Here is a 27,372-nt window from a genome sequence, read left to right as displayed (position 1 = left end):
TTTTTGTGGGCTATACACTCCCCTATCATATAGTATAAGATATCATAGTGAATAGGCCATAATAACTTTGACACATATAGTTTAGATAATATCAAAAACTACATGAAAGATCTGTAGGTTTCCTATAACAATATTGATATCAGGGTATCACTGTATCATAACTTAGATCTTTCAGAATCATTTGTAATGTTACAAACATGTGATAATTTTTGTTCCGGAATTATCTGTTCACAATATGAGAAGAAGATAATTTAATCCTGATCTACTTTACAAAGACAACTAAGTAAGCTTTGCACATTCTATGTACAGAGAGATAATACGAGAAGATGGAAGTTTGTACAAATTGAGAGTGATGCATGCTACTAAACCAGCACTTATCTATATCTAATGTCGATTGGACTGGGGCCCATTCGAATCTAATGCTCAGACATATATCTGATAAATTGTGTTGGCAAAGATCTGACCTAGAGATAATATATTTTATCAAGCCTTCAGTTCATTTGTGACAACATGCAATTGCGAGTCAATGGATTCACTTGTCACTCATAGATGTAATGATATGTATGAATGCAACAGACTTAACAAATTCCCCTTGTCATCTATATAGAGACGTGATAAGAGTACACAACCTCACTCGTGGATTTGCTGAACAAGGTGTGCAAAACCATCCTTGAGCACAACCATACCCAGAATAGATTATCTGCAATGCAAACAAGCTCGAAATTTGAATTCTCACAAATAATTAGTTTAGCAGAAAATCAAAGATGTAATAAATATAAATATGTCTGCACATTTCTTTAAGATTTCGAAGGTTAACAATTTCAGAAGGAAAACCAGACTAGTCTATGTTCAAGAGGAAAAGTAGAAAAGAATCCATTAAATGGAAATCTCTGCATCAAGCATAAATCTAAGAACAACTTAAGATCCAAAATACAAAGGCATTAATATTTCTAAAATTTACTACCAAAGGAAACTATTATTGTGTCACCAGAATCCCTTAGCATATGACACTGCAAAGCTCAAAGGTATTTAACATTGACCGGACATGAGTACACTCAACTTAATTGCCTTAACTTGCTTGAGGTTGGAAACCATGTTGATCACTAGATCTCTTGGGGATACCAGAAACATACAGCTTTTCTTATAAGGTGAAATGAAAGAAAGATTGTTTAAATGTAACTTGATTGCTTGCATTTACGAAATAGAGCAAGTTAGTGCTGTATCTATTTGTAGCTTTATAGTTATAGCGGCATGACCAGTTTTCAAACAATACTTTTAAAGCAAATTGTTAGGGCAAAGTTAACATAGAGCAAGAAAATCTACTAAAAAAAAAGTACATCTCTAGTGCTCATCAAATACAGATGACTCAAATAAGGTGGGAGGTTAGTTCCCTTGTAATGAGGTTATTTGGAAAGTGCATGACAGTCCATCTACGAGGTTTGACGTTGAAATTCTGATGTTCTATGCTGTAGCAATTACTTATTCCAAAAACTTATTTCTGCTGCAATATTATTTAAGCAATTGCAGATAGAACATAAACCAAATGCACAATAGAAGACAGTCAAGAACAAAATGATACAGAGAGAATTTAGGTCCAATGACTAGGGTAAAACCCACAAGGGGAAAACCCAACCATATTCTTCTTCTGTTAGATATCAGTTGTTCAGAAGAGATACAGAGTACAATGAAAGATCAAGAGAATGAGCAAGTTCACCCAAATCTAAACAAGTTGTGGCATGAAGATCACTGATAGCAGCAGCAGATGCAAACACTAAATCAACCTTGCACTGAATCAACCTTGGCTCACCAAATTTTGTTCTTACTCTTCAATTCTCTCTCTCTCTCTCTCACAGTCTTCTTTAAGTCTCTGCAACTCTCTCTCTCAAGTTCAGTTTCTTCTTTCACGGAGCACAAGTAGTAGTAGTCAAGTGAGAAGACATGAGACACATATATAGGAGTAGCAACGAATTCTTGTCATAAAGGAGAAGCAATATGCATGCATTGAGAAAGGGTAACATATGCCATTTAGGGCGAGGTATGCATGCCTTAGTAACTTATGCCATTAAGAAAAGGTATGTATGCCTCATTAACTTATGCCATTAAGAGAGGAACGCATGCCTTAGTTATGCAGAGTGTAACGTATGCCTTATAGAGAGCATAAGCAGAATCTTTTATGACATGCCTTTTATGAGTGTAAGAGGAATATGCCATGTCTTTAATGAGAGTGTAAGATAGAGTGTAATGTATCATTAAGAGAGAGAGAGAGAGAGAGTTACATAGTGCCTTCGAGCCACATGGTTTTGGAATGTTAAGGGTTTTCCATTGTTTCACGACAATAAATAGGCCTTCGAGCCTCATTGTAACACAGTTCAGAGGCATGTAACCACCACATCTCTTCTCAGAGATAAGCTACCATCGCCCTAGCTAGTTTATTTCCATTAATGTTTGTAAGCATATTTCAGTATTTAACATCAATGAAATGAAGTATTATTTCCGCTGCATATCTGTGTTTATGGTTATCTCTGTAACTTGTTGAGTTCCTGTTTAAGTTCGGATCAGTGGTATCAGAGCAGTCTGCTTTTTCTCTGTTTTTCTTTGCATGTCCCCAACAAGGTCGGGATATAAGGAGTTAGGGCTTGAACTGGTCGAACCTTTGCAAGACCACCCTTGAAAATCCCGACGGCCTCCCATGGCGGATGAGAAGAAAGACAAGGGGGCAGGAGATCCTATCAAAATCTTGCTCGAAGAAACCCTCGAGCGACAACGGAACGCGATGATGGACAGCTTTGACCAGATCCTTCAGCAGCTACCCAGAAGCGACGCATCGGCTTCCAGCAGCTACTCTGGAAATGCCACACCCTTTAAGGTACAAGTTAATTTTGAAATCCCCATATTCGAGGGTCAGATAGACGCAAATGCTGTAGATAAATGGTTAAATCTGCTAGAGGGTTATTTTTCTGTTCATGAATTTTCGAGTCGGGAAAAGATTGTTTTCGCTCTTCTCAAAGCAGCCCCCCACGTCAAGGACTGGTGGGAAACCTACTGCGAGCAAAAGGATGAAAGTACTGGCTCACTATTTTCAGCCGCACCCACCCGGATTCATTCTGGGATGCCATCAAGGAGCAGTACTACCCTGTCGGAAGCTATGAGGATGAATACATAAAGTGGACCACGCTGCGGCAGGGAAGGGACCAAGACATGCCGGAGTTCACCAATCTTTTCCATACCCTTCGCACAAAGTTGGGTATCGAGGATTCGGAGCAGCATTTGATACTCAAATACCGTGGTTGCCTGCACAAGTACATCCAGGAAGAAATACAATTCCTGAACATCTCCTTGCTCGGCACAGCATACTGATATGCCGTCAAGGTCGAGCAGAAGTTTAAACAAAAGAAGCGAGACTTTGGATCTGCGAATCCAAAGTAGGGGAAAGGTGCCCCTAAACCACAGAACAAAGGACAAAGCCAAGGCAGGGAACCCCAAGACAACCCGCCGAAGCTGCAAGCAAAGAACAGCGTCGCGAAGCCGAAAAAGGACACGGGAAAATGGTGTGAGTTCCATAAGAGCTCCACTCACAACACAAGTGAGTGTCGGGCCAAGCAGTCGCTAGTGGCTGAGCTAAAGGTTTTAGAATCAGATGCATGTTCCGACTCTGAGTCAGAACCCGATAAGGGGAATGACAAAGGGAAGCAGATCATTGATGCGGATCCCAACGCCACTGTTGCTACCGCCAAGATCAAGAAAAATGAACCCGAAGATCCAGAGGAGGAGGAGCGTTTCTTCCACTCCCAGATGTGGGTAAAGGGCTCCCCGATATAGTTCATTGTTGATAGAGGGAGCCAAAAGAACCTTATTTCGGTAGAGGTCGTGAAGCGATTGGTCTTACCGACCACAGCACATCCACAACCGTACACCATTGGGTGGCTTCACCAAGGACGAGATCTTCGTGTGAGCCAGCAGTGTCGCCTTCCATACAACATCAAGCCCTTCACGGATGAGGTATTGTGTGACATTGCTCCCCTTGAAGTTTGTGATATATTACTAAGACAGCCATACTTGTGGAAGCGACATGCTGTGTATGAATCAAAGCCCCGTGATGTTATTATTACATTGGGAAATAAGTTGTTCAGGATACCAGAGGTAGCACCACCTACCGCCATCTCTTTGATTACTGCAAAACAATGCAGTAAGCTCATTTCCAAAACCAAGAAATTTGTTTCCCTGATGATACGCCCTCAAGGAAAGAAGAATACGGTGGTCGCGGCCTCCAGACAGGGCCCCTCTGCACGACAACTACAGATGGACAAAGTCGTGGAGGAGTACAAGGACATCTTCACCTCCCCCATAGGGGTTCCTCTGCACTGTCAGGTGAAGCACTCCATCGATCTGACCCCAGGTGCACCGCTACCCAATGGACCAATTTATCAGCTCTCCGTTCTGGAGAACGATAAAATCAAGAGGCAGATTCAGGAGCTCCTGCAGAAAGGTCACATCCATCCGAGTTCATTGCCTTGTGGGAGCCCGATCGTGTTGGTACAGAAGAAGGATGGGACGTGGAGGCTCTGTATTGACTATCGGGCGCTAAACAAGATCACTGTCCGTAATAGGTACCCGATCCCGCGGATTGATGACCTCCTGGACCAACTAAAGGGGGCGAAATATTTCAGCAAGATCGATCTGAAGTCAGGATATCACCAGGTACCAATCGAACCCTCTGATGCGTGGAAGACTGCCTTCAAATCCAAGGAGGGACTTTTCGAATGGTTGGTTATGCCTTTCAGATTGACGAATTCTCCTGCAACCTTCATGAGGCTAATGGATGACATCTTGCGGCCATTCACCAACTCATTTGTAGTAGTATACTTGGATGACATTTTGATCTTCAGCCAGAGTTGGGAAGAGCACCTCCACCACATTCGACAGGTTCTCCAAACACTGCGGCAACACAAGCTATGTGCCAATTTGGAGAAATGCACTTTTGACATGACCCAGGTTCAGTATCTGGGATACATCATTGATGAACAAGGGGTGCATGTGGATCCAGCCAAGATCCAAGTCATTCGGGATTGGCCATCTCCAACCACTCTAACAAAGCTCCGTAGCTTTCTAGGTCTTGCCAACTTCTACTGCAAGTTCGTGTTGGGGTTTTCTCATATTACTTGGCCCTTGAGTCAAGTCACCAAGGGAGGGGCGAAAGCAAAATTCTTTTGGTCTGAATCTCAACAGAAGGCATTCATAGAGTTGAAGGATCACCTCTGCACGGCACCAGTGCTCGCGTTACCAGATTTACAACAACCATTTGAGGTCGAGACAGATGCCTCTGACTATGCTATTAGGGCAGTCCTTACTCAACATGGACATCCAGTGGCATATCACAATGAAACACTTTCAAACACAGTCCGGAAGTACCCCACTTATGATAAAGAGATGTATTCCATTGTGCAGGCCTGCTGACAATGGAAGCATTACATTTTGGGGAAGGAAACGATTATCCACACAGACCACCAACCCTTGCAGTTCATACAGACCCAAGGGAAATTGCAGAATGATCGCCATCAGAAGTGGTCTACATAGCTGCAACAATTCCACTTGAATATCAAGTATAAGAAGGGTAGCAGTGTAGCACCAATAATGTTGCAGATTGCCTCAGTCGACCACTGATCATGGCGTTAACCACTGTGCTCAACTCTTGTGGGCACGAGACTTCTGATTGGCCACTTCTCTACAAAAGCGACCCAGAATTCGGCCACACATACCAGACACTCTTGGAGGGTCGGCATGTTCCAGATTTTCACCTCCAAGATGCCCTGTTATACCACCTGGGTCACCTTTGTGTTCCTTCTGTTAAACACACATGGACAACAAAGACAATATGAAAGATAAAACATGCAATTCATTTTTTTATTAACATGAGATATACATTTATAGTACAACATATGACTCTTGGCTTTCAGATCCCAAGGTCTCTTGGACTGCTTTTGTCCATTCGACTTCCACACTAACCCATTGAGGATTAGGTGTCCAACATTCCCCCCCTTAATCCGAAGGGTTATGTATGAGTCCAAGAAGAGAGCTGTAATACAAAATGTGCAAAAAATGCATGGCAGCACTAGGCTAAATGTGCTCTATGAGATGTTGGTATAAAGGACGATGGTTTAAGGATGACCACCAACACTGGAACGCTTAGTGCAGTTCCCGGAACTCTTCCAAAACTGGCAAGAAACTGAAGTTTTCTGCTAGAGGAAGTGATCCTATTGTTTTAAAGAGGGAAACCTTCAACCATAAAAGGGAGGTCTCACCCCGCATAAAAGGTAAAACTTCAACCTAAAAAGGGAAGTCTCAACCTGTGATGGTTTAAGGATGACCAACAACTCTGGAATGCTTAATGCAATTCCTGGAACTCTTCCAAAACTGGCAAGAAGATGGAGTCTTCTGCTAGAGGAAGTGTTCTCAATTTTTTTCCCGGAACTCTTCCAAAACTGGCAAGAAGCTGAAGTCTTCTGCTAGAGAAAGTGTCCCAGATTGCCAACTGAAGGCATGTTCACGGGCATCTTTGTCTCTGGCTACAACTCTGAAACTTGTGTGGCAGGTTGTGGCTCAGGCTCGCTTGATGTGACTTTGAGGCTTGTAGATGACCATCATTTCCCCCCCTGTCAAATACAAGGTGAGAAGATGGAGAAAACTCAACTGCAAGACTGTTCAATATTCTGGAACAAGTTCTGACATGTGTTTGGAATATCTTCTTGGCTGTTGATGCCCATTGCCAAGAAGCGATCCATCCAAGATGAATCTTTGTTCTTGTAGGACGTTTGTTTCTGAAGCATCTGTGTGAAGAATGGCTGGTTTTATGACAATGCTTACATGGATGAAGATCAAAACAGTGATCTTTCAAATGGCCAACTCGGTCACAGTGTTGGCATTTTATGATCTGTTGTTGTTGTTGTTGTTGTTGTTGTTGTTGCTGCTGCTGCTGTGGAAGAGGGGCAGAGTCTAGAACAGCTGAAGCTGAACTGTCATGAATGAAACCAACACTCTGAAACTGAATGGGTTTGGCATAGTCTGGAATATGAAAGGACAAGTCCTTGTCATATCCAAGACCAGTTCTGTGCTTGTTGTGGACAAGTTGTTCCCAAGGTCTGATGATAGGCTTGGGAAGTGCAGACTGAGTTTCTGCATCTGCATGTACAGCTGCTGCTTTATTGGATTCTGGATCTGATTCAACCTCAATCTTACTAATTTCACCACTTACTGGTTTAACCTTGAACAACATATTGTTTTGAGCATAAAACAATTTGTAATGACAAATCTGTTGAAGCTCATCTTGCTGGAACTGAGATTCTAGTTGCAAAAAATCAATCTTTTCTTGTGCATCATGCAGGCAGGTCTGAATGTCACAAAGAGTGTCTTTGCTAATATTTACCTTCCCACCAATAGTGGAGTGTATTAGTGTATTCAGTAACTCTAATACATCATCAAATTTAGCCATTGTCTCAACAAAGAAATGAACACTCAACAATCCTAGTGGAGACTATAGCAAGTCTAGACAAACCCCAGTTATTGAAGATTTCAAGAATATCAGTTTGAAAAATACATTGTCCAATACCAGACTTTCAGAGATTCTGTTCTTTAAATTCTGTAGAAATTTCACATCTGACTAGACTTTTTAAATTAAGTTACGTAGCTGATTCCTTCAAACTTTATAGAACTTGCCTCTATATCCCTTCTGGAAGCTCAGGAATGCAAAAAAAATAAAAAATCCGCGAATACCAGCAATGGAGACACGGCTCAAACTCCACGAGTATACACAAGGGTAGCTCGACCTCTTCCTTCAATAATAAACCCAAGAATATCAACCCCTTTTTTTTATTGGAAATGAGCCCAATGATGTAAAAAACTTCACCGAAGGTATTCAAAAGGCACTCAACTAATTCCAGCTAAGAATTTAGCCAATCACTAACAGATTTGTGTCCAGCAAGAATGAGAGGCTCAAAGTTCTTCCAACACAGATACAATAGATATGTTTCACCCTTAAAATGCTCAGGTATACCAAGATACGCTTTGTATGGATGCACAACTAAATGACTTCTTCCTTCTTTGAAATTCGAACTTCAACTACAGGAATGGATTACATATATCTCTGATATATCAACTCTAATAATAACAGAGATCTGAAGTAGAATATACCAGCAAATGTTAGGAAGAACAGTGGCTGTAGATAAGTGTTATAACATCAAAGAAGCTCCATCATTACAGAGAAAACACCACAGTGATAATATATGCAACGTATTCAGCTCCAAGACAGAGAAATAAATATGGAGTGTCTTCAATATATTCACAGCCACACATCCAATGAGATGAGGAAGTTTGAGACCCTCTATAGCAGAGGTACATCACCAAACATCACTTCCAATAGTCTATACTCATTAAGATTTCAAGCACAGGTACAGTGATATGCTGCTCAACTGAAACAACCACAGAAAATACTCTGCCTGTTAAATAGAGGATATATATGCTTCAGCGAACAATGGCATTTTTAATAAGTTGATATTCAACCTCTGAGCTCAATATTTCTCTTATGTCTTATTATACAATATCACAATGGGCACGCCGCTGCAGCAATTCGGAGACAACAATATTGCTGATATAATATTATGGTTACTGTCATCAGAATAAAAGGCAGGGGCTGAGATTTACCTGCCCGGTCAGCAACAGTTCATTTTCTCACTGCCATTTTTACGAGCATTGCAAATAATCGATACAAATTTTCAAATGAATGGGGCTTACAGCACATCAAGAAGTCATCTAGAGCTCACATTTTCGATACGCAAATGAAAGCTATACTTCCGAGTGTCATACAAACAGTTGAAACAACCCCGGAAAAATGTCATCCCACTTCACCAACCAAAGAATGATGGAGGATGCAGATTGTCTGAACGTTCCTCCTAATCTACCTACGACCTATAAAAACGGATGAATAGATTTGACAGATCTGTTCATCACATGCAGTGAACTTCACTGTCAAAATTCTTCTCCATGAACCAGGATTTATGTCTCACGCCTTTTAAATCCAGCTGGAGATGAAAGCATGTCTATCAAGTGAGGAACGAACAATGAACATGGTGAGATACAGCACATCCGTGGTTGCTTCCTTTACGCATCCACTCTGCTGAGCTTGGACGCTACCGGAAATTATCACCAATACGATGGGACCCTCTGCTTCCTATCGATTGGGTTCTGGCAACGAAGATGCTTGTTCAGCGGTACAGATTATTCAGAAAACGCAACTCCGTATGAACTAGCAAAATGATGCACAGTCGAGATGCTTCGAGTCGAGGTGCTACGTTGAACCTTTTGAACAAAGGCTCTAACCCCTCAAACGGCTGCTCTCGGGACAGGAAGAAAAAACAAGATTGGGACAGCTGCTCTCGGGACAGGAAGAAAAACAAGATTGGGAGTGTCTTTTCTACGCCACAGGGAACTTTGTTTCGGTCGGACTCTAGATTTGGTGAAAGGACAATATTTCAAGGAGTTTTGACTCTTGAACTCGGTCGATCCCCTCAAATTTATCTGTCTGTTGGAGTATCCGTCTTTTGCGATGTCCGAAACAACTGAAAATAAATCGCCCGGTTGTTCCCCGTTTCAGGCCTTTGAAATGGAAAACAAAACTTCTATAAAGCTTGAGCAGAGTCCATCCCATGCAAAAATGCAGGCCGCTACAGCGATTCCAGTGCATCCAATCATTAATTTCTATGCGTTATTGTGCAAAGCAGAATGATATGATGTTCTAATGATAGTACTGAAAAGAACTGTTTGGTAACCGGCGTGAGGCTTTATGAAGGCTACACAGAGCAGAATATGGAGCGTTGCTCACTAGATTCGACTATGCAAATTCATCGGAACAAGCTGCAAACGGTTCAATGGAGCAGAGCGGTGGCAATAATTAATGTCAGCGAATTGGCAGAGCTCAAGTGCGCAGAAGCCTTAAGTTTCCTCGGGAAGATAAAATGCCCAACCCAAATAGGAATTCTGAGATTTCGTTTTAAATCAAAAACAGTGTTACATATTAAAATTGCATGAGATGCCAGGCCAGCGTTTTCAATGAGATGTCAGCCGGGACAGCGCTGATATAATGTATAAGGACAGTGTGTCAGAGACCAAAAATAGAGATCAGGCACAAGCGAAAGAGGAAGGTCAGAACTAGTTTTAGATCACCATTACGCACAAAACTGAACAAGTAAATGTAGAAAACGAGCTTGATTAGACCATAAAACTCATGGAAGGCCACACATCATAAAACTCATTAAAACATAGAAGCTTTGGTTTACACAGGCCACAAAAACAAGTGCCTTACACACTATTGAGAAGGTTATGAACGTACCGGCTCTGATACCATGTTAAACACACATGGACAACAAAGACAATATGAAAGATAAAACATGCAATTCATTTTTTTATTAACATGAGATATACATTTATAGTACAACATATGACTCTTGGGTTTCAGATCCCAAGGTCTCTTGGACTACTTTTGTCCATTCGACTTCCACACTAACCCATTAAGGATTAGGTGTCCAACACCTTCAAGCGAGCGTGCCAAGATGATTTGGGAAGCACACTACAGTCGAGCTGCTGGGCATTTCGGGGTCGAGAAAAAAGTGGCAGTACTGCAAAATTATTTCTAGGCCGAATCTTTGGCAAGATGTTGGGAAGTACATCAGATCATGTACTACATGTGCCATTGCCAAACCGACCATCAAGAAGCACGGCCTCTATACCCCGTTGCCTACCCCTAGTCGACCTTGGGAATCCATCTCCATGGATTACATGTCAGGGCTTCCTTCCACTAAGCATGGAAATGACTGTGTTTTTGTGGTCGTCGACAGGTTCTCGAAGATGGCCATTATGGCGGCCTACAAGAAGAATATCACAGCAGAAGCCACTGCTAAACTCTTCTTTGAACGAGTGTGGGTGCACTTTGGGATCCCACAGTCTATCATCTCAGATCGGGACAGTCGGTTCCTCAGCACATTTTGGTCCAGTCTCTGGTCAATGCTGGACACCAAACTCACGAAGTCCACAGCCTTCCATCCTCAAACTGATGGCCAAACAGAGGTTGTCAATAGGATGATTGTGCACATTCTGCACATGTATAACTCAAAGCATCCACGAACACGGGACGAGAGCCTCCCCTATGTTCAGCACAGCTACAACCGAGCTCTTCACAGCTCCACTGGCCATAGCCCTTTTCAGGTGGTTTAGGATTCCAACCACTATGCCCCATTGATGTGGCCATGCCACTTACAGCTACTCACATAAATTCAGCTCATGTCCAGTCCGAAACAGATAAGGCCACCAGCTTCATTGAGCTCATCCAACATATTCGCCAACAGGTCCATGAAATTCTGGAGAAATCAAATGCCAAGTACAAGCAGCGACATGATCAACATCGGGTGCCACACAAGTTTCAAGTGGGCGACAAAGTCTAGTTGCATTTGCAAAAGGAACGCCTTACTGGAGCCTATCGGAAACTGAGACCACTCTGATATGGTCCTTACACCATTACTAAGGCTATGGGAGACAATGCATTTGAGCTCAGCATTCCCCCATTCCTTGGCCTGCACCCAGTGTTCAATGTGGACCGCCTTCGGCCATACTTCCTACCATTGCTAGACACATCCAACATTGCAGAACAGCTCACACCCACAGAATTAAATCCAGATTGCATGGAACAAGCTGCAACTAATCGGATCATGGACACAGATCAAGAACACTCACCAACAGAATATCCAACTGTATCGAGTTGTCAAAGCAGGCCAACTCCTTCACCAGGACAAGTGGCTCACCAGGGAACAAGTTCAGCAAAAGTTTCCTCATCTCATGGAGGAACTCAACGCAATGCGGGCCATTGCTTCATAAGGGGGGAGGAATGATCCAGGTGGATATTTGTGGCCACCTGCCAAGTCCACCTGGACCCCCGCCATTGTTTCTCTCAGCATTTTCAGTTTCCTTAATTGTAGCACAACTTACTATTTTTCGCAGTTTTTTGGGTCCTGAACTTCCGGAGCCGTTTTGATGCCCTAAACGACGTTTTTTGGGAAATCTGGGGCAACATGGGTCCATGTACCAATGTTGCCTCCCAAAGTGCTAGTGCTCGGATAGATCTTTCTAACGAGCTATTATATGCGTCAAACGGAGATCGTATGCCAAAGTTACGACCCCGGGAAGTTGGTGTACCAATTTACCCAAACGGGGCCCACAATTTGGCGTTTCATCTTCTAGGGTTAGGTTTTGGAATAGGGTTTTCCCTTGTTTCTCAACAATCAAACGGCCTTCGAGCCTCATTGTAACACAGTTCAGAGGCATGTAGCCACCACATCTCTTCTTAGAGATAAGCTACCATCGCCCTAGCTAGTTTATTTCCATTACTGTTTGTAAGCATATTTCAGTATTTTACATCAATGAAATGAAGTATTATTTCCGTTGCATATCTGTGTTTATGGTTATCTCCGTAATTTGTTGCATTCATGTTTAAGTCCGAATCAGATATATTACTATTAAAGTAATACCATATAAACATTTATTATAGTAATAGGTCAATATTGTGCTTTTACTATATTGTAATAATAATAAGTCATTCATTTTTCAAAGGACATCACTTATCAGCCCTACAAGTATTTATATACATGAACATTGCGTTCATTTAATAAACCTCATATAATAATATTCATACTAATAAATAATTATTATTAAATTAAAGGATATTATGAGGCTTCCTACACATGAATGATGATTTCATGAAGTGAACAATGAAGTTAACTTCAGGGCCAACCACCAAGGTTCAACTCCACCAGAAGCCATATAACTAGTTGGGCCTAACTGCAAGTTCTAGCTGATTTTGTAAAAATAATCCCTTGTTATTAGCAACTTCATCAAATGAAAGTGCTTATCATTAAGCATTTTCCCTTCAAGGACCACCTCACCTATTGAAATTGGCCATTTGTGGTTCCTAACATATTCAAGCAAATGGCAATGCTTCTGGACCTTAAAGTAAGCAATTAAAAAAAAATGGTTTAGCTCACCTACAGATTGTGGACGTAATTTTAGATTTCACTTACAAAGGAGAATAGGGTAGAAACTAGGAACATTGCAAGAACTTAGTTATAAATTATCCACTTTCATATTTCAAAACAATGCTTCTCTTTTAGTGTTGCGCATGGAATTGAAATATGATTTTCACAGTGAGGGAATAGGTTGTTTCTACTAAACTAACCTAGAAATTATTTATATCAAAAGTGTTGGGATTAGCTCGTTAAAGAAATAGTTGACTAAGTTTCCTTGGTCGAGTTTGCATTGAGTCTATGGTGCAATCTACAAAGAAAAGCTCTAAAATTGAGTAGAGTGGCTACCTTGCATTAAATCATAACTATCACATGTTTTTCAATTATTTTGTCACATATAAGAAAACAAATTTAATGTTATAATAGGATCATTGACATACCTTATTAGAAACCGGACCTCGAGCAAGATATGGTTTCTCATTTCGCAAATGATGAAACCCATAAGCTATTTGGGCATCCATACCTGCAACATGTATAACGAATGAGCAACAAAGTTATCAACATGATATATTACAAGCATGCTTCATATTCATTTTTTTATATCCACATTGTAAAACATTTTGTCCTAGGAATCTAAATGCTTTATCCAACTCTGAACAATAATTAACCCCATCCCTATGAAAATCTCAGCATGAACTCTCGCTGAGTGGCTCTTGCACTACCTGTTCATGATAATAGCTAGGACAGGTGTTTCTACATAGGCTAAGAGTCGAGCATGCAGAATATGTCCAAAAGCCTCTTTATATTTCTTGAGTCCAACTTAGGAAAAGCACTTTGATAAGGGCATTAAATAATGTTGGCTACTAGGTTAAGATTTTCTAAAGAAAAGTAAATTAATTCACTTTAGTGACTTAGATCTAAACTCTATTGTTGATCTCGAGTGAGGCTTAGGATCTAATCCTAGCCATCCATCACTTAGAAGATCTAAGATTTGAGATATAGCTCAATGAGAAATTATAAAGAAGACTAAGGGCGGGGTGAAAGACACACCAAATTATTTGGAGAGCAAATTTCTCAAGAGAAGTGAGGGACTCAAGACTGAGGAAGAAGAAAAGTATGCAGCTGAAAGCTCGAGTGAGCACAAATTGCACAAGTGGAGTGCACAAGTGAAGGGCCAAGATTTACTTGAGGTTGAGGCCAAAAGTATGTCATGAGCCTGGAGAGGCAACAAGGGTGGAGGCAGAGTTCAAGCAGGTGTGTTGCGAGTGTGGGAGGCTGGGAGGGTTGATGGCGCACTATTGGAGGGTTTGAGCAGCTTAAGGAGGACAAATTGGTGGGGGTCAATTTTTCCAAGTTCTATTAATTGAATTTTCTGTGTAATCTCTGAGGGTCATTATCCCTGTTCAGTGTTAAGGGAGCCCTTAATTTTCCTAAGTAACAAAAAAGTGAAGTAGAAAGTGGAAGGTGAAAATTTTGCTGTGTTTGTGACTGATTTTCTATTTAAATTTCTGCTGCAAATGATTTAGGTTAAAATACCAGCGTATTTTTATTCCGCAGTTTTACAGAAAACTAATTTACTGGGTGAATATATTTTCTCAGCATAAAATAAATTGCTACAAATTTAAATCATATCTCGTATTGGAAAATTTAACACTACCACTTTGTATCGATATTGTTGTACTTTGTAGACACACTAACCTACATTTTTGCTAAATTCACAAATACAGTTTTTTTTCCAAAAAATCGTCTTACAAAACATTAATAAATTATATTATCTTATATTTATTTTATTAACCATACTACGTTACTATCATCATTACTTTCTAGTACTATATCTTCTCCCCTACTCTTCCTTGATTCTTCTACTTCAGATATCCGGCATTCGCTTTATGATCAGTAGGTCCACTTTTTGCCAATTGGTCTGTTGGACTATAGGAGTGGTATGGAACCATCTGAACTTAGTTCTCCAATTTATAGGATGGGGAACGTCATTGATAAGTGTCTTCTCTTACGTAGTGCATTTTCCCATTGTAATGGGAGGTTGTCTTCTAAAAGTACTAATATTGACATTTTTTTGCATACTATTGGAGTGGCATTGTGGTATTCAGTTTTATTCCATTGTTTCTAATAACTTATATTATAACGAGTTGGGTATACAAAGCTATAATCTAAACACGGATATCCAAATTGGTTGACACGTTATTTTTTCGAAAGAAGATAGCTAAAGTATCCTTAGTTAAAACTACGGCAAAAAAGCTCCAGGAATTCAATGGACACTACTGCTGCAAGTTGGGGTTCAAGTCTAAGACAGGAAAATTACAAAAAACAGTAAGTTGCAGCAAAGCATGCATCTCTTCTTATTCAATTATCTAAATCAAGTGTCTTTTGATTTTCTGTTAAAGACACCAAACAATATCCCAAATTTAAATTTAGGTGAAATTAGTGTGACATTTTAGGAGAAAATGTTAGTACAAGTAAAAGTTTACATGCAGTCTTGAAACTTTGCTAATAATAGTAGGGTGCAATAAGTTGAACATATCTCTTGATTTCATAATCAAATTCAAAGAAACCTAATTTATTTGAAAGAAAGACATCTGAAGGCATTACAAGTTCAAACTTTAGATTATTTTCCACGAAATTGAGGAGTTACAAGTTGTACAAATTTGCTCTCTAAGGGCAGGCTAAAAGTAGTAGGGTTCAATAATTTGGGAATAGCTTTTTCTTGTTGATCCAATGTCAGTGAGACCCGTTCAATTAGGGAGAAGACATTTCAAAGCATTACAACTTCTATTTTCATAGAGATTGGAGCATAAATCATGGAGTTATTGTATGCAATGGTTAGCTATTATGAATATAACATATAATAATCATAATAATGATTAATTAAATAATAATTAGTTATTAAAAAGACAATACTATTTGTGAAGGGACACGTTGCCTAGTATATAATCAGGGCCCTCGTTTCTAAATAGCCATATTCTTCATATATATTTTTCATTCATATATTTATACAGTATATTATTTATTCCTAAAATGGATTCTTTTACTGTATTCCAAATATTTTGGACTATTTGATGTGCTTAAACGAACTTTGTTTGTTACAATAGCATGAACATCAATCCCCACAAAAGAATCTAGAACACAAATCGTCTTAAATTGGACAGAACTATTGAATTCAGGTCTTCTGCAGTTGAAATTGCAGAGGTATGAGGGTTTAAGCTTTCAAGCCAAAACCTGACTTAGCAAGATCAAAACATTCCTTGTAGGCTAACCGTTTAAAACCCTATTTTTTCTATCTCCTTTTTAGCTTCAAGATATGGTCAATGTACGCATACCAAATGGCACGACCATGAAAAGTAATATAAGGCAAAGCTAGAGATGAGAACTAACACAAATTGAAAGTTGTGGCAGTAGAAAGTGTCAGAACTACCGTAAAAACATCAGCAACAATATCTAGCATTAGACAGATTCCCTAAAGGGAAGGCTCAAAGCACAAATGGGAGGGTTTCTAAATGAAACCCCTATTAACACAAATTCACTGAGGATGTCATTCACAACTCCTACAGAACCAATAACAACCAACAAACAAATTGTGAAGATTGTCCTCCTCAAGTGGCGCTCCCTACTACTTCTTGGCCAAAAGAGGGAATCACTTTCTGAAAGTGTGCCTAAAAAGATATTGACAGTAGTGATGCCCTAATTTGCATGAGATAAATGGAGCACTGTTTCTTCTTGCATCAACTTCCACTAGAGAAAAGAGTGCCCTTAGCATCACTTCGGTTGGATACAAACCCATTAAAAAGTTCCCAATGGATAACAAATAGGAAACCTTCAAAATTGGTATGCACTTGTGCTAACTTTGTGCCATGTGGATGACCTCATTGATTGCTATGACAATCCCTAGAAGTGAAGACTATTTTTGTCAATTGTCCAACTTGAGATAAATGGGGCTGGTAATGGAATATACCTTGCAACATCAAAAATTCGACACAAGAGTAAAGGGCTTGAGTGATGATAAGCTTTTAGATCTTTAATTTGATAACCAAAGAGATGTGGACCAACATGTCATTGGGATACAAGGCGCAACTAATTTTATGAAAGCCAGTAATTTAGTCTGCCATATTTCCGCAACTAGTGCACTCTAGGGTTTCTTCAAGCTTCCCTACATTCAACCGCTCAAGCACCCAATCCTTCACAAACATCCTCGTCGCTCGAACAAGCAATCATGCTATGTGAAGAACTGACAAACCCTCCATGCTTAAGGCGACTACCCATTCAGTATCTGAAGAAGCACAAACCACTAAAATAGACGTTGCAGCTGCACTAGATCATTAGTCTGCCACTGCCACCAAAGGAGCAAGTACCTGTCTCCCACAAATGAAAAATACTCCCCTCTTGGAGACACCCCTTGCAAAAATTGGGACAATTATGGAACACATTCGCGAATATGCCTAATCTGCAAATTCATCGGTCAGTGGCCTATGGAAAGGAACAATGAAACAGGAATCGCCGATTCTGGCAATTAATCGCGAGTATGACTCAGCTCAGCAGCAAAAAGGTTTGACTTGAAACTCTGCGAGTCAACTCGCGTTGACCTAGTTTGACTCGTGGTCAACGCGAGTTTGACTCGCGATTCTGGCAATTTACACGACTCTGCGTTTTTTGGCGAGTCCCGCCAATTTTGCGTCGAGTTTTGGGTTCCGGTTTGTGACAGTGACGCATTTATAACGTGCGTCGTGAACGGTGATCGCGCTGTTTCATTGAAAGGAGGCAGAGTGAACAGTGATAGCGCTGTTTCAGTGAGCTTGTGTAAGTGGTGAAGCATTTCAACGTGAAGATCAAAGATTGGCAGCGGAAGACCAGAGCAGATAGCGGCAAGGATATTCTGGTAGCAGTGATTCATAGTCCCGAGTCCGCAGAGTCTTCAGTCGACACCGCCGCAGAGTCCTCAGTTGACAGTGGACACCGCTGTAGAGCCGCAGAGCTACATTCGACGCCGCAGAGCCTGCGTGAGCCTTCAGCGGCCAGCCTTGATGTAACCTGCGTGAACGGTGAACGGTGACGTATTTACTATTTACTATTCGGTATTCCTTTAAGTTTTATATATGAATCATGATACTGTGAGTGTGATCATTGATGCCATACAGCAGAGAACAGAGATGCTAATGCGGCAATGTCGTATATATCACTGTGATGTCATAGTATGACCGTCGAGTGCTTAGTTGGGTCTCCCTTAGTTTAGAAACAAGTGAACTTTAAATATTACAAGCACAAGTAGGAGGTGAACCGTGAGATTGCTAACCGTGAGCGGCTCCTCTCAACAACCTGGAGGCTGGAAGAGATCACAAGGAAGACAAATAATTTTGTCACCAATCCACAATTCCTCAAGCAATCAAATGTAAAAGATGAGACTCGAGAGGATAAGAATATGGTTCAAACTTCAAAGATAAAGAACTATGCAAGTACAAAGAGGTAGCACTTATCTTTTGTTCAGCGAGCTTCAAAGGAAAAAATTACCACAAGAATCTGGCTAATCCTCCTTGGGAATGTTTTATGGAAGGTGTGCACTAATAGAAAAAGGCAAATTTTTTAATAGGACACATAAAAGATACATTTAGTTTCAAACCAATGAAAAGACGGAATCACAAAACTGGTAATAGCCAAGGAAAGGAAACTCCATCTTTCTAAATCATTTGATGAGATCGTTGAGGCAAACCAATTAGGTCCTTCTATTCTTGATCTTGGGAGTTAGTTCATCTATTGGAGAGCTACCCCATGCCCAAGTAAATCCTTCAACCAAATCTAAAGATCTCTACACACTTAGAAAAAGATGTCAGCAATCATAAAGGGATTAGATTATACTATAGGAAAGGAAACTCCATCTTTCTAAATCGTTTGATGAGATCGTTGAGGCAAACCAATTGGGTCCTTCTATTCTTGATCTTGGGAGTTAGTTCGTCTATTGGAGAGCTACCCCACATGGGATAAGCCTGTCATAGTCCACCACCATCTCTCCTAACATTTGAAGCCAACTGGAAGAAACTCAAAATAGAACTCTATAAAGGAAGAACTAGAAGACTTAGACAAAATAATGTGTCGCTGTGACTCTGATTGGTATGATATCATCTGACTGCTAGTATGGAACCAAGACAACCAATGCTATTGGGGTGGTGGAGAAGTGGAGGTGGTCCTCCAAGTTTACACTAATATAGGGTTGGAAATAGTATATCTATCCCAATGCCTCCTAATGCCCCTAGTAGAAGGGAGTGCCATTAAAAATAAGAAAATAAAAGTGATTGACTAATTGGAAGTTGGTCCAAGAAGCACATGTGGATGCAGCTGGAGGATTAGGTACCTGAGCTGAAGGGTATCCTTTAAGACTTGCACCAGACTTTAAAAACCCTCACTGCCAAGATAGATCATCATCAATCTTTTAAAGCCCACGACCAGACAAGAAAAAATATTTATTTCAGGCCCTTTGTTATTAAATTTCAGATGTGATAATCCTTAGAATAATAGTTTCAGATCTGGGGTGTTAGGCCCTTTTGAAAGCTTATGGGTCATGACCAACCTTTAAAATCAATTAAAATTTTAATTAAGTTTTATTTAAATTTGTGAGGAAACTTTAATTAAGGCTTAGGTCTTGAATCTGTCCCAAGGGCCAAAACAATGGCAAGGACATTTATAGAACCTTCCTCAAAAAAATTCGGTATCACAGCCAAAAATTCATTAGATCAGTCACAAAATTAAACTAAAAAAAAAAGAAAAACCTTTAAAAATATTGCTTCAGATCTGAAGGTTTTCAGCTCTCCAGGAAGGAGGAAAGAGGTCTCCTAGGGCTGCGGTTTCTTAAATAAAAATGGTTCTAAGCACGATCAAAATTTTGCAGATAAACCATGAATAACATATGGTAACTTTTCTCAGAAATCTTTGACATTGAAATTTGAAACACTCCACAAAATGCTTCAGATCCTTCTGCAAGAAAAACCAGATTAGAAACCAGGTCTTAGAAAATTTATTATGCATCAAATTCTTTCCCTAAAAATCAGTTTAACAACAGATACAGCAAATAAGTCTGCGGCCAAGCAAATAAGTCACACTGCCGCTGTTATTACTGTTCTCAACCAGCAAAACTTAAAAGGCAGTACTGCACTTTGGCCTTTCAGCATGACATGGCACTTTCTTGGTGTGCTTTTGTGCCAATTTTTAGAGCTCTGTTGTGCTCCATTGAATAAAACCAGGGTTCTGCTGCCTGCATGTTTTCTGGTTTTATTGAAAGGCAACATTTCTATATGTTCACTGACATCTGTCTTCATTTAATTTTTTAAATTTCTAGCATATTTTAAATTTTTGGATCATTTTTAAATTTGATTTTTTGTTGTCTTTCACAGGAGCCACAAATTAAATAGAAGCCAGACTCCAAATCTTAACAGAAGCCACAAATTAAACACAAGTTCAAAGCAACAACAATGCCGAGAGAGCGGGACTTTGCTTGGGCTTATTGTGACAAGATTCCCGGAAAATCCATGCTCCTTTGTAAATTTTGCAAAAAGGAATGTAGTGGAGGCATTTATAGATTCAAGTTCCACCTTGCACAAATACCTGGCCATGATATAGGTCTTTGCGGCAAGGTTGACGACAATGTCAAATACCAAGAAGCCTTGGCCCTTGATATGTTAGAGCAGCATAATGCCAAGAAAGCAAAGCAAAATGCTGAAATAGGAACTGTTGGAGTTGATACTTTTTCTGCCACTAGCCCCATGTCACCTCAATCTGTTGAATCCTCAATGTCGTTCCCAAGTTTTCCACACATGCCTCCAAGGCCAAGTCAAACTCAAAGCCATGCCAGTCCTTCAACTCCTTCCTTCAACACTGGAGGTGGAAACATAAACACCTTTTTTGCTCCCCGCACAAAACCCGGTTCCCAACCTACCTTGGATGGCACTGGTTGGAAAAAAAATATCTATAGTCAGGCAAGGAAGGCCATTGCTAACTTTTGGTACTATTCTGACATACCTTTCCACTGTGCCAGAAGTCCTTATTGGCAAGCTATGATTGATGCAATTGCTGTTGCAGGTCCAGGGTTCAAAGCCCCTACATCAGAGAGCCTTAGGACAGATATGTTGTTAGAGAGTGTTGAAGATGTCATGCTTGTGCTAGCTGAGTTTCGTTCATCATGTCTAGAAACAGGGTGCACCATCATGAGTGATGGATGGACAGATCAGAGGAATAGAACTTTAATCAATTTCCTTGTATCTTGTCCCGCAGGTACAATGTTTCTCAAATCAGTGGATGCTTCAGACAAGGTTAAGACTGCCCAACTTATCTGTGAAATGATGGAGGAAGTCGTTCAAGAAGTGGGAGAAGAACATGTTGTACAAATTGTCATCGATAATGCAGCGAATTATATGGCTGCTGGTAGACTTTTTGAGATGAGGCACCCCACTATTTTTTGGACCTCTTGTGCTGCCCATTGCATAGATTTAATGCTTGAGGACATTGGTAAGCTTCATTGGATACATGAGGTTGTGGAGAAGGCAAAATCCATAACCAAATACCTATACAACCACACTATTGTCCTAAACACTATGAGAATATACACTGAAGGTAAAGAAATTGTTCGACCTGCAGTGACTAGATTTGCAACAAATTTCATATCTTTGCAATCTGTGGTTGAGCAAAAGATAAATCTGAAGAGGATGTTCTTGGGACCTAAGTGGATGGGATCTAAACATTCCAAGACCCCTGAAGGCATCGAAATTGCTGCACTTGTGTTTAATGATGGCTTCTGGAAAGATGACGAAGAGATTATTGTTGTGACGGAGTCCCTTGTTAGAGTTCTCAGGTACTTTTAGTCTTTTAACTTTTTCATTTTTTAAATTTCATTTCAAGCTTCATTTTATTTACAATGTTTCATATTTCTTTAAATTTGAATGCTTGAACTTTCAGGATGGTTGATGGTGACAAACCCGCTATGGGTTACATTTATGAGGCGATGGATCTCGCAAAGGAGGCCATCAAAAGAAGATATGGTGATGATGAGACAAAGTATATGCCTCTTTGGGACATTATAGATGCACGTTGGGATAGGCAATTGCATTCCCCCTTACATGCTGCTGGGTACTTCTTAAACCCACAATATTTTTATGATAAGAGCAAAGTTAATGAGGATGGGGAGGTTGGCAGAGGACTTATGACATGCGTGGAAAGGTGCTTCCCTGATCCAGAAAAACAAAGTCGTGTCTTTTCCCAACTACAAGATTATAGGGCACCATCTAAATTGTTTGCCTATACCAGTGCTATAAGACAAAGGTCAAAGATGTTGCCAGGTACCCAGCTTGAAGGCTTCATCAATTCATTAAATTTGTTTAAACTTTATTTTGTATGTTAAATGTTTTATTAAATTTTCTTTTCTTTTTAAGTTTTTACTATTTACTAATTTGGTACTTCTAGTCTTCTACTCACAAACCCTTACCACTTTCTAGGTCTTTGGTGGCAAAACTTTGGTAGTGATACGCCAAATTTGAAGAGATTTGCCATTCGAATCTTAAACCAAGCATGCAATGCTTCAGGTTGTGAACGCAACTGGAGCATGTTTGAGAAAATACATTCTAAGAAGCGCAACCGATTGACACAAAAACGCTTGAATGACCTTGTATTTGTCCATTACAATCTACGAATTCGCAACAAACAAATACAAGGTGAGATTCGAGAGCTTGAATTTGAAGGTTTCATAATCTAGTTCGTACTTTAAAAGTTTAAAACTTTAAAGTTCAAACTTCAAAGTGAAATTTTAATTCACATTTCAATGTCTCATGATAATGACAGGTATGGATCATTCACCAATCGACCTTGAAGAGATAGATTTGCAAGCTACAAATGCGGCAGAATGGGTTCAAGTAGATGAGCCTCCTCTTTTTAGCCTTCACGACTTGGAGAACTTTGAGAGTCAAGCAAGCGAAGGAGTGGAAGGAATCGCTTCTAGTTCTCACTCTTAAGAGTCTTAGACTCTTAGTTGCTGATTTTTTTTCTGATTAGTATGCAGTTTTTAACATTTTTGTAAACTTTTAGAAGCATCTGCTTCTAAGGACTCAAGACTCAGTGCTTTGGATCATGTGTGGACTCATAACATATATGAGATACTTATTTATTCATGATATTTTGGACATCTATTGATATTATGCATTGTTTGGACATACCTTTACCCAATATTAATGAAAAATGGTTTTTTAATTCAATATATGTGTATATTTTTATTTAATGAATTCAACGATTTTTTGCCGATTTTTTCCCTATCCGATTAAAACTCTTCGCTCTTTTGCCTCGCCGATTTGTTGTTGATTCCGAGTCTGGTAACATTGGAAAGGACTCTCAGCAGCAAATAAAGAACTAGATCCTTAAAGGAGACATGGAACTCAAGATGGCTCCAAAGGATTTCTTACAGCCATATTTAACAGCATAAAGGACAGAGATCGCATCTTCCAGGGGGATTGTCTTTTATGAACTCAACCACCCTACTCATGAAGCCCTCAGTCCCCAAATTCAACACAGAGAAAAAAGACTTTTGTCTTTACTCACTGCCTCAAAAAATTTGGACCTCAACATTCTAGTAGGAATAAGTAACACTATTAGCAAAATTTTCATGCTCTCAAATACAACAAAACATAGTCAATACATATTGTATGCTCGTATATGTGCCTACTTGGACCTCTCGCAGCAAAAATAATTCTAAGTGGTGAAGATGAACTCTGCGAACAGCCCATTGACTATGAGCAAATACCCCTTCTATGCCGCAAGTGTCACGAATACAATCACTTATTCAGAGATTCTTTGGCCAATCAAGCTCCGGATATAGCCCTAATCGTTCAACACCACGATGGTGTGATATCCCCAATTGCTTAAGTTACTTAGGAAATAATTTAATTTTTGACAATTTTGACATTAGCAGCAATTTTGGTATTTTAACATAGGAGGAAAAAGGAAAATCAATTTTTTAGTGGGTTGTGGGGACCATAAAAGGAGAATTCCCACTCCCTAAGCAAAAGGTGCACTTGGGGAAGGAGAAAGAGAGAAGGAAGGCATACTAGCCGAGGATGGGATCCACAAGGAGAGAGAAAGGGGCAAAAAGCATAAATAGGGGGTGAGGGCCTTCATTCGGGTTCTTTTATCACTTTAACATCTGAATTTCAGTTCTCTTGGAGTTTTTCAGCTCGAGACAACTAGTGTTGTTTAGCACGAGGATTTCCAAGTGGGAATCCAACCCCTTCTTTGGAGAACCTTGAGTGTCTCCCTAGTAGCGAGGAAGGAGACCTTTTTCTGAGCTTCTTCCAGGCTGTTCACCAGTGCTCTAATCCAGCAGTGTGGTTTTTTTCTTGGGTGCAGAGGGCAACACGTCGGGTAGAGATTTGCAGGTGATGAAGAGTTGATTGATCCCCGGATTTTGCAGGAGAGTCATCCATCTTGAGGGTAGCGATTTCAGAGAATTTTGTAGGGCTGATTGTTGGGCATTTCAGAGGGTGAAGTTGCAGCAATTCAGGTTGCGCAAGGGCCACTGGTAGAGCTTGCACAAGGGTTGAGAGACAAGGAGATTTGGGAGAATAGGGATGGAGAAATAAGGGAATTTTCTGAGGAGGAATTTGCGGGAGGTTTGAGGAGGATTAGGAAGAAATTTGGGAGCATCATATACATTTTTCTCTATTGTGCATATAGGAGGAGAGATTGGGCCATTCGCACTATTTTGTGGGTCTTTGGGATTGTTGGATTGTGGTCAAATCCATTCTGGGTTTTGTTGGGCTTGTTAAAGAGAGTCACCAGCTAAAATTTCAGAATTTTCTAAGCACATCTAATGGTTGAATTCCCATTTCCTTCTAGCAACAAAGGCAGTGATTTTCTGGGTCAGCACAGAGATTTTTGAACGAGTCATTCCAGCACTTGGGCATTAGAATTCCAACCTGGGTTTTGCCTAGCTTGTTGTAGTGATCCCAGGTTCACCTTTTCCTACTCATATGTACTCCATTTTGCTCAAAAATTAATACAAAGACTGCAGATTGGTACTTGTATCAAAACTACACAAAGATCGAAGTATATGGATGCGAGCTTCCTCCATATAAACTGCCTAAGTTTGTGTCAATCAAGATTTTTGCATTAGAGTACATCAGGCAGATGATGAACATGGATGAGCTACACTTTGTATCAGCTAAGAAGAAGTCTCAATGTAAGTTAAAAGCTCAGATTGGACCCTTTATTTGCATTACCAGAGCAGCAGCAAAGGAGGCAGATCATCTTTTGAAACAAATGAAATTCAAATTAAGTTTTACCTGGTCTTATGATCCCTTAGGGATTATTTCTAAGCTAAGGGTAGAACAAAAAACTACTCCTTATGCACACACTCCCAGACCAGAAATTGAACAGTACATGAATCAAGAGGAGTGGCAAGAAAATACATTGCAGGAAGCAAAAGAGCAGGTTTTCATTTCAACAACTTCACAAACTCCAGTTCCACAGGTAAAACATGCTAAGAGGACAAGGGAAAGTGTTTCCCCTTCAGTTTCAGAAGTTCTTGAGACAGAGTTCATGATGTATAAAAGGAAGAAGAATAATAATCCTCTTGTAGAGCCATTTCAAGAAGAAATTTCACAAGAACAGACCACAATGGTTCTCACAGGTCCCCATGCTGCAATATTTCCAAGCATTGAGGAAATTTTCTCAAGCTCTCCTGTATCTTTAGTCACTCAAGACCCACTAGAAACAGCTCAGACAGGAGCGCTAACTCATACTACAACAGAACCAAGCCTCTTTTCTAGGCACAAAGAAATCAAGAAGAAGAATGAAGCACTAAAGGCCACCACTTATTCTAAATTTTGGAAGCAAACTTCAGCTTCCCAGCACAACCTTCTCTCAACATTAGACACTGAGAAAGGACAGTTTCAGATGGCCCTTTTGGAGCCTAAAGTTCCCTTTCCTAAATCTGCAGAAGATTACAAAAAATATGTTTTTGCTTTTGATACTAAACAGATGCATCCTATTGACCAGATTGATTTAGACAAGCAAGTTGGAGAAATGATTTACTCCACCTTGACTAGCTCAGCAATGGCAACATCTAAGTTGCAAGTTTCAGTGAATAATATTCAATCTCAGCTAAAGCTAGAAAAGATATCATCCCTGGCCAAAGATACCAAGATAAAATCCTTAGAAGATCTGGTAATCAAATTGGGATATGATCCCAGTAATGTTAAAGTTGCTGAAGAAATGATCAAGAGGAAAAATGCTAATATTCTAGCATTAAGAAAACAGCTAAAAATCCCTACCACTGAAGATCCACAGACCAAAGAAGTTGGTGAGTTAGAACAAAAAAAGCATGTTTAAAATTTTTGTTGAACAAAATTTACAGATACAAAGGATGGAGACTAAATTAGAAAATCTATTAAAGGAAAAAGAACAGCAAGTTGATGTGGCAACAGTTATTCCTATAGCAACAGCTTCCATTGCAAGTACTTCAACAGCAGGGACCTCTATTGCAGCAGTTATAACAGTGGAAACACAGTCAACAGACTCAGCAACCAATTTAGCTAAAGCAATGGGAGATTTATCCTTAAAGGATCAAGAAATTGAAAAGCTAAAGGCTCAACTCAACAATCTCCAAAAGCAGAAGCTAAAAACTGATAATGCTTACTTGGCAGAGCTTCAAAAAAGCTATAGGCTAACTCAAAGAATAGAGACCCTTGAAAATGAAATTGTTATTGCTCAAACCATTGCACAAGCCAAAGAAAATATTTGGCTGGATATCAATGAGTCTATGACTAATTTATGGTCTTCCATTGAAATTATTTTTGAGCAGGAAGAATTATTGGAAAGATCAAAGGAGATAATTGCAGAGGTAAAGAAAGACCTGGGTCAAAACCAAGAGATGCAACAACATTGATCAGGATTTTGAAGACCTGGGTCAAAACCAAGAGATGCAACAACACTGATCAGGATTTTGAATTCGAAGACAATAGAAGAGCTGGAAGAATATGACATTGAGGACAGAACTGAAACCATTTAGGAAGTAAGAAGGATACTCACTAAAAGGAATTTAATGTTGCGATAAGAAAATAAATGTCATAATCTAGAAGCTATCATTCAGAAATTCCATAAAAGGTTTAACGTACTTCATCGAAAAGGACTTCCAGGTTTAAGAGGAATGGGAGACAGCCTGGTTCCACTTGAAGAATACCAACGTAGATTGCATTCTATAGCTGTGGATAAATCAAAATTTGCTAAGATTAAGGGAACCATTACAGGGAAGGCCTTTATTGAAGGTTTGAGTTTTGAT

The 27,372-nt window shown here is 39.9% G+C and overlaps 1 protein-coding gene across 2 annotated transcripts in view; it reads right to left on the bottom strand.

The window, feature by feature from the left end:
- LOC149244313 (diacylglycerol kinase 3-like) overlaps positions 1-27,372 on the bottom strand; it is a 266,156-nt gene that overhangs the window by 96,091 nt on the left and 142,693 nt on the right. For both annotated transcript variants that reach the window (XM_089374800.1, XM_089374801.1), the window contains exons 7-8: positions 13,499-13,581; positions 630-700 (exon numbers count right to left, since the gene is read on the bottom strand). In XM_089374800.1, the coding sequence (XP_089230926.1) occupies positions 630-700; positions 13,499-13,581 (154 nt within the window). The remainder of the gene's footprint in view (positions 1-629; positions 701-13,498; positions 13,582-27,372) is intronic.

This window comes from Pinus tabuliformis, chromosome 8, assembly GCF_031772625.1.
Source record: "Pinus tabuliformis cultivar Carrire ecotype Pingquan chromosome 8, CPIR1, whole genome shotgun sequence".
NCBI lineage: Eukaryota > Viridiplantae > Streptophyta > Pinopsida > Pinales > Pinaceae > Pinus > Pinus tabuliformis.
Note: the sequence above shows the minus strand (reverse complement) of the source record. Positions and strands in the feature narration are given on the sequence as shown.